The sequence below is a fragment of the Juglans regia genome, chromosome 16 (assembly GCF_001411555.2).
Source record: "Juglans regia cultivar Chandler chromosome 16, Walnut 2.0, whole genome shotgun sequence".
NCBI classification, from domain to species: domain Eukaryota; kingdom Viridiplantae; phylum Streptophyta; class Magnoliopsida; order Fagales; family Juglandaceae; genus Juglans; species Juglans regia.
In genome coordinates, this window is record NC_049916.1 from 27,162,550 (window position 1) to 27,170,949 (window position 8,400).

At 32.2% G+C, this 8,400-nt stretch overlaps 2 protein-coding genes across 7 annotated transcripts; both read left to right on the forward strand.

The window, feature by feature from the left end:
• The first annotated feature begins 2,167 nt into the window (after window positions 1-2,167).
• LOC108995678 (beta carbonic anhydrase 5, chloroplastic-like) lies at window positions 2,168-5,584 on the forward strand. 6 transcript variants are annotated; one of them, XR_001996899.2, is made up of 10 exons: window positions 2,168-2,397; window positions 2,534-2,601; window positions 3,217-3,369; window positions 3,454-3,502; window positions 3,631-3,744; window positions 3,837-3,890; window positions 4,516-4,598; window positions 4,681-4,825; window positions 4,983-5,158; window positions 5,235-5,350. XR_001996899.2 is itself a non-coding variant. In XM_035686474.1 (10 exons), exons 1-9 carry the CDS (start codon window positions 2,314-2,316, stop codon window positions 5,013-5,015), a joined length of 783 nt encoding a protein of 260 aa, XP_035542367.1. In that variant the 5' UTR covers window positions 2,168-2,313; the 3' UTR covers window positions 5,016-5,063; window positions 5,235-5,323. The 6 variants fall into 6 exon arrangements, 5 of the variants coding, with proteins under 5 accessions (XP_035542367.1, XP_018826831.1, XP_018826832.1 ...); XM_035686474.1 differs by having other exon boundaries at window positions 4,983-5,063; window positions 5,235-5,323; XM_018971286.2 differs by lacking the exon at window positions 4,983-5,158 and having other exon boundaries at window positions 5,235-5,584.
• Window positions 5,585-6,679: 1,095 nt separating this feature from the next.
• On the forward strand, window positions 6,680-7,393 carry LOC108995682 (protein PELPK1-like). Its single transcript, XM_018971293.2, has one exon. The coding sequence runs from the start codon at window positions 6,766-6,768 to the stop codon at window positions 7,153-7,155; it is 390 nt and encodes a 129-aa protein (XP_018826838.1). The 5' UTR covers window positions 6,680-6,765; the 3' UTR covers window positions 7,156-7,393.
• The last annotated feature ends 1,007 nt before the right edge of the window (window positions 7,394-8,400 follow it).

The window sequence follows — 8,400 nt, forward strand, 5'->3', positions numbered from 1 at the left end:
AAAAATTGAATAAAATATTATTTTTTAATATTATTATTATTTTAAAATTTAAAAAAATTATATCATTTATTATATTTTATATAAAAATTTTAAAAAAATTTTAATAATAAAATTGATGAGATGATTTTGTATTGGGGCTAATAATTAAAGGGGATTGGACTGCAAATGGCCTCCTCCTTTGAAGAAGGTCAATCATTAATGGTCATAGACTCCCACTACTCAATATAGGCAGAAAGAAAAATATATGTAGAACACAACTGCAAGGCTTTCAACCAATTGACGGACCACGGTACTAGTTATTGCAGTAGCGGTAGGAATGACGGACCACGGTACTAGTTATTGAAGTAGGATTGAGGTGAGGTTAGAATTTTATATTTTATTTAAAAATTTAAAATATTATATTTTAATATTATTATTATTTTAGAATTTAAAAAAATTAAATTGTTTATTATATTTTATATATAGATTTGAAAAATATATAATAATAAGAATATATGATATGAGAATTTTATGTCTCATCCTATTTCTCAAACTTGCTTATGGGTCCTTGTTTTGTAAAATTAGATTTATAAATTAATTTGGCTTGATTTGATAAATTAAATTGTAAAGTTGATTTTATTATAAAGTAGATCATTCAACGTTTAATATCAAACCACGTTACTTTGTAAGCTTGTTTTGAGTAATGTTAAATACATTCATGAGTTGTGCAAGTGTCATGTACTCATTTTGAAAAAGAGTGTGGTTCACTATTAAAAAATTAATTTTTTTTTTATTTAAATCTTAAATTTACTCACTTTTTTAAAAAAAAATACGCGACACTTACGTAATCTCTATGGAAAATATCATTTCTTGTTTGTTTTTGTAACATCCATTTCTAAATGTACTGTTATGTAGTAATTCTCTTTTTTCAAACTATAAGAAATATTTGGACGAAGAAATTGTAGAATCTCAGTTATTGAATGGTATTTAAAGAGATGAAAATATATCAGTAAAAAAAAAATTATTAATCATTATTTTTTATATCATTTTCTTATCATCTCATGATGTGACATTAAATGATATGTTTATAAATAAAACATAATAAATAATCTCCAATCATCTCATACTACATCATATAACACTCACATTATATATATATATATATATATACATATCCAAAATTCGAATAATATTAAATTACCGCATTATAAAATTCTTTGTATCCATAGATTTTATGAAAAGAAATTCTTTCAAACTCATTGTAATCATGATATTTTACCGTAAAGTAAATTACATTAATTTATATCTTATTTTCATAAAATCATTTTCTAAATTAGATTGCAGAAGGTCCACAGAGAAGTGAATCATGGGCCATGGCCATTCACTAACGATGTTAATGAGCCCAACAGTCATTTAGCAATAACTTGTTCATGAGCCCAGTGACCTTTTTCACACTCAGCCCACGTTCCACTCAAAATCTTATATTCATCGTCAAGCCTCAATATTATGAGCCCAAGTCTGCTTCTAATATGTCCACATGAAATTATTTTTTGTATCATAAATTTTTAAAATTGGTTATTCGTTTTCAAAATATAAATGATTTGTATAATTTTAGAATGTTCAAGTTTCAAGTTTTTTATTTTATTTTAAATATTGATAAATTTTAGATTTACTTAAAAATAATAATTTTTTTAATGATAAGTTTGTTTATTTTTATTTTAAAAAAGTACGTGAGAATTTAATACACTTTAAGTTAGTTTATACATTTTAATTCTGTATCAAACATTACTTCTATTAAAAAAATTTAATACTTTATATTTATACAGATAATTATCCATGTAAATTGAAAAAATATTGATGGATTCGAACTTCGAAGAGAGAAAATGTAATTTTCCTTTTTTTTTTTTTTTAATTCTCAATCCTAAAATTATTTTATTGTGGAGTCCAACTTCATTGTGGAGAGTTGGCTGGCCACTAAACGGAATGGCACAAACACATGGCCCTTTTAATTCGTGTTACTCTGCCACTAAATTATATCGCTAGTTTATTTTTAATTTTATTTTAAAAAAATTAAATATTTTAAAATATATATATATTAATATATTTAAAATTACTTTCTTAATTATTAAATAAAAAAAAAATTTAAATAGCAAGTGGTAACTTGAGCTGTAGACTTCGGACGGTAAAGTAGTTTTTTTTTTTTTTTCGAACTTCGGTTTCTCCGTCTTTCTGGGAGACAAGGGCAGCTGTTTCTTGATCCATCCAACCGAAATCCACCTTCTGCTACGTTCAATTCCAGCACCGTCTGAATCCCCTTCAGCTTAGATTTCTCCGATGGCAGCTCCTTCACCAACTCCCTTTTCACGGCTCTTCAATTCTTCCGTGGATGCTCGCCCAACTTCCTTAAAGACAGCAACTGTTAGTTCTTGCATACTCTCTCTCTCTCTCTCTCTCTCTCTCTGAGGTTTCCCCATTTCAATGCGGTTTTGTTATTTTCTTGTCATTTTGGTTTAACGATTAGAATAAAATAAAATACTGTCATTTTTGGCAATAGATCCTTGGTCCTAAGCTGAAATCAGGAGAAACTGAGCAGGCCCATCTGAGATTATTGACTTCTTTTAAGTAAGTTAGCTATTTTAAATTCGTTTAGTTTCCCTGCTATAATACAGTTATTCTAATTGTATTTTCAAGAAATTTGAACTGTTAATATCACAACCTGCCTTTATGTTTCTTTCTAACTTGAGGTAGAAGTTGATTTCCAATGATTCTGATGAAGATTTACCTATTCCGATAGAATTGGGAATGCTTGAATTTGATTTAATTGGTCAAATTGTCTTTGTTTCAATCTCGTACTTAAATCTGAAAATTTCCATTGCAAGACTGGTGATTTATTTTTTTGCTTTGTACAATGACCTTTCGTTTGTTCGAGTTAAAACCTGCCCGTAGATATAGATCCATGGACCGCTTCTGTTATTATAAGACTAAAGTTATGGATCACATCCTGCTGTCATTGACTATAAATATATATATATATATATATATATATATTTTGTTGAGGTTACTAACCGGAGAGAAGTGTAGATTTAAGATCACAACTACCACGCAAATCTCATCACCCTGACTGATAAAAATGTCTCTATTTCAACTTAAAGGCATCCGCTTTATAATTCATTGAACATGAATGTACAAGCACATTTTCCGTATGCTGCTTTAATTGTCCTGCTTTGATGTTTGCAGGCATTTAAAATTCAAGGCGTCAAAGGAACCTCCAGGACTGACTCAGCAACTTGACAATCGCAAGCTGGAAAGCTTGACTGAAAGTGAAAATGGGTGTGATTTGTTTGAAGATCTGAAACATCGATTTCTGAGATTCAAAAGACGTAAATTCAAGTAAGCAGCAACTATCTATGGCCTAAGGCTGTTTGACTCTAAACCAATTAGTTTCTCCTAAAGTGACTTGTATTATCTGCCCAGGGAAAACTTAGACCATTTTCAAAATCTTGCCCAGGGTCAAGCACCAAAGGTGATAACTTTTTTCTGTTTTACTCCTAATGTAGAGAACATCTGGATGGACAAACTTTGGTTTCCCCCAATTTATTTTCTGAAGTGTCAGGATAGGTAGCCTGTTGAAACTAACTAGTTGCAGAACAGTTCATGATCATTGCTTGTGCAGACTCTAGGGTTTGCCCCTCAATTATCCTGGGTTTTCAACCTGGGGAAGCATTTATGGTCAGAAATGTAGCAAATCTGGTGCCCACATTTGAGGTGCATATTTCATTGGATGTGGTTTATTTTGAAGTTCTACTTCCCAGCAGATAAGCAGTGTTTTTCCCTTCCTTTTTCTTTTGTGTGTGCAGAGTGGACCCTCAGAAACAAATGCTGCATTAGAATTTGCTGTAAATTCTCTTAAAGTAAGTATTTCATGCCTAGATTTCTAGCACATAGGCTTCTTTGATCATGTCTTTTGTATCCTGGAGATGCCTTTTTTATGTATGACCTTTCATTGATGGTGGTGATGACCAAGGGGACCTAATAATTTGCTAGGTAAATGGAACTGTGTATTAGGGATTTATCTATATATATATATTTTTTAATGATGGGGGAACCACCCCAAGGCAAAGCCCTTAGGTCTCACCCATCGAACCTAAACCCCTGGGGGGATTGATCAACAAAAATACTGTAGCCAAGTCAAATAATGGTTAGTGATGACTGTAATTCTTATGTAATTTTTAACAATGCATTTGTGTAAGAGAATGAACTTGTGACTGCAAGGAAAAAAAGAAGTATATTGTGCTATTATAGAGTCTTAGTTAGGAACACAAATTCAAGCACCAAAATCTTTTAAGTGTATGATGGATTTGCTTTTAAACTCAAGGAATCTTAATTCACTGGCTTAATTCACTCTATGCTGGCATCTTAAATGAAAAACAATATGGACAATTATACAGCCACAAAGTCTGTTTTCCTTTTCATACTTATTGAAAAAATCTTTCTCAAGTTCCTATACTGAGTGCCGAATGATAATTCCAATTGCAGGTTGAAAACATATTAGTCATTGGCCACAGCTGTTGCGGAGGCATTCGTGCACTTATGAGTATGGAAGATGAAGTAGATTCAAGGTAACTAATACAACACCACTCTTTTTCTTACTAGTTTTGCATGCACCATTTTCCAGTATTCAGTATTAGGAACAGATGACAGTGCATACGTGCTTTTATGTGGCCAAACTCTTCCATACAGTAGCTTTATTAGAAGTTGGGTTGTTGTTGGAAAGAACGCAAGGTTAATCACAAAGTCTGCAGCTTCCAACCTAAGCTTTGACCAGCAGTGCAGACACTGTGAGAAGGTAGTTTCTTTCATCCTTAATTAGAATATCAAATCCCATAGTATGAATGTTTGATAGATCAAATATTCACCTTTTTATGATTATTATAAAAATTCCCTTTACTCTCGGGTTAGAAGTGGGGCTAAAACTACTTGCACAAATTCGTGTCATATGATAGGGGCCAGAATACAAGTCAGTTGCTAAAAAGTGAGGCTAATCCTACCTCCATGAACGTTGCGTCCATAACTGTCCACATCTTGTAAGAGCTGGGGTCTTTATGTTTGAGCCGTTTGTTCAGAGAATTGTGCAATTAGAGCAGCTCATCCTACTACATGAATCACTCAGAAATTTTAGGTCAATATACCAGATTTATAAGAAGTTACTGTATGTTCAGTGATGTAGCCTCTTACATTCTGTAATTCTATTACAGGAATCGGTCAACCATTCCTTGTTAAACCTGCTCACTTACCCATGGATTGAAGAAAAAGTGGCTGAGGGAGTTCTTTCTTTGCATGGTGGCTACTATGACTTCATCGATTGTACATTTGAGAAGTGGACACTGGACTACAAGGCAAGCAACAGGGAGAAAAATAGCAGATTTGCAGTCAAAAACCAGTTTTATTGGTGCTGAATCTGGTGAAGAAAAAATAGCGATTTAGCTGATTTCTGTTTCTGCCTGGAGATTGAAACCGTCAAAATGTAAATGAGACACTATGGTCATGTTAGGATACAGAAACGATTTAATCTTATCTCATATTATCATTATAACTTTATCAAATTTTCACACAAAATATAATAAATAATTCAATTTTTTCAAATCTCAAAACAATAATAATATTAAAAAATAATATTCTACCAATATTTTATTTAATTTTTAATTTTTATTTAAAATTATTTCATCTCATCTTACTATTCAAACTTGACCTAATTGAGAACCTATTTTTAAAAAATTTGTGCATGCCTGCTTGGCTGAAAGGGTAGCTGCATTTTTAGTTGTGGAACTAGATTCTACCACTAGGTTTCTCATTTTGAATCTGTAAAATTAGATATCTGTCTTCCCCACAAAGCATTGGCAAACATGTGGGAAGCTAAGAATATTATCCCTTCAAAATTCTCGAGACACGTTACAAACTTTTGGGAAAATTATTTAACTTTATTCCCCCTGGGGTTTTAATATTGTTACTTTTATCTTTACAAATAGCAGCTTTATTTTACAATTCGCTCTCTACTTTTGTGTCTAGCTTTTGAAGTTAGACTTCTAATTAATCGAAAAATAAGGAGTTATACTATATACAGTTATTTTTACGTATTTATTATACATTTTACTAATATTATTGACCAAAACAGTTATTTTATATTAAAAAGAAGTGACACAACCAATCATATTAAAAGAGTGTGCAAAGAGTATGCAAAATAACTTCACATGAAATTTTTGTTTGCTCATAGTCTCTCTCTTTTGCGGCGCACATACATTATCTGGTACCCTACAGTCATGTGAAACTAAAGAAGTAGAATAATGAACATTCATATATATATATATATATATTTGCTTGCCATGAATTGACTAACCTAATATATAAATACTATTTCCTTACTGTCACACGATTCGCTCAACTGCTCAAAAGAATCAATTAAATTCCTTATGTCGAAAGGGGTATAATAAATAAAAGCTTCAACAGCTGAAAAGTTTCGAGTAATCTGATTCTGGTGCCTAGATATGTCATACTATAAAATGATGATGATCATGGAAGTTGTACACGTTGCATATAGGTAAGAAGTTGAACAAACTACTGCAAAACTTTCTCACCAACCAACCTACTCTGCACTACCTCCCCTTCTATTAATACCCTTGGCCTATGAAGCATTGTCATTGTGCCAAGAAAACTCAACACCCTTTGCAAAAGAAAAAGAGCTGCCATTCTCATCCGTCCAGGAGTGTACGTCTTTCATCTGTTCCAACAATGGCTCAAGACCGCCTTCCTTCTAGCTCTATTTCACAGCTGCTGCTCACTGCTATGTTATTCTTGAGCTGCAGCACAGTCCTGGCAGGGGCTCGACACCTTGTGGAGGAACCGTTGCCGAAGATACCAGAGCTTCCTAAGCCTGAGTTGCATCCACTTCCCGATTTACCAAAGCCTGAGCTGCCAACTTTGCCGAAGACTGAACTGCCACCATTACCAGAAATCCCGACTTTGCCTAAGCCTGAATTGCCGACTGTACCGAAGCCAGAAATGCCAAAACTGCCTACTCTTCCTCATCTCCCCGACCTTCCAAAGCCCACAGTGCCAACCATCCCAACACTGCCCAAGGATATTCCCATGATCCCTACTCACTCATCCAACAATCCCTGAACTGTTACTCTTTGAGCATCATTCTCTTGTTCAATGCATCCTGCTTGCTTGGCTTGGACTTGGGTAGAATTCATCCTGACACTTTCTTTGTGTTCCGCTGATCTATATTGTCTCTTGTTTTAGTTTGTTTCCATGCACTAGATATTGGTACTCCTGTTGGACTGTACTACATATATATGTTGTCTTTGGTTGATTGTAATGTCATATATTTGAGTTTGGTTTACTTTGTGCTGCTCTACCATATTGATTATCTATTGGTCTTTCACATGCTTTAGGTGCGCATTAACACAGCCAAAATCTCCAAATCTCTACTGCAGACCGACAATAATAATAATAATAATTCAATCTAAATTCGCCAATATAGAGATAATGTCGACCATTTTTTATTTTCCAATGGGCAAATGATCAGAAAAAGATGCCCCTCCCATACTTGCCAGTGATCCACAAATGGAGCAAACACCATTGACTAAAATAGGCAGGGGCGGACCCATGTGTACGTTGCATACCTTGAAGGGCTTTAATTCCTCTAAAAATTCTAAAATATCCTTAAAAATTGATTTTTTTATTTATTAAGTAGACTTTATAATTAATTTTATCCTCTAAAAAATATTCATATAATCTTTCCATTTTAATTTATATTTATAATTTCGTTCATAAAAATAACAATCTAAGAGGCTTTGAGCATATACATCTAAGAGCATTAACGTATGTAACAAATCATGCCAACACATGAAACTAACATAACAAATAAGACGCTCTTTTCCTTTTTATTTTTTCTGAATTAATCATCTGGGTTATAAACTATTAGCTAATTAATGGAATTTTATAGTTTTCTTGATCTGATGAACATAATCTCAAACATGCCCACCGGGCAAGGAGTAGTAGTATGTAACTCTACAGTAATATTATATATGTCTCCATTCCATCTTCTTTTTCTTAACTTATTATAATTTAGCCAATACTTGGAATAGAAATAGACATTGACTAATGTGCCGTTATGATAGTGAGTTGAGATGAAATAAATTGATATAAAAATTTAAAGTTAAAGAAAATATTATTAAAATATTATTTTTTATGTAAAAATTTAAAAAAATTATAATAATTAAATAAGATCAGTTGAAATGACTCTAATATCCAAACAAGGCCTATAAATGTATTTTTTAAAATCAATTTATTTTTTAAAATAAATAATTATTTCATAACATATCAGATCAATAGAAGTTATAAATTCATATTAAACCTATA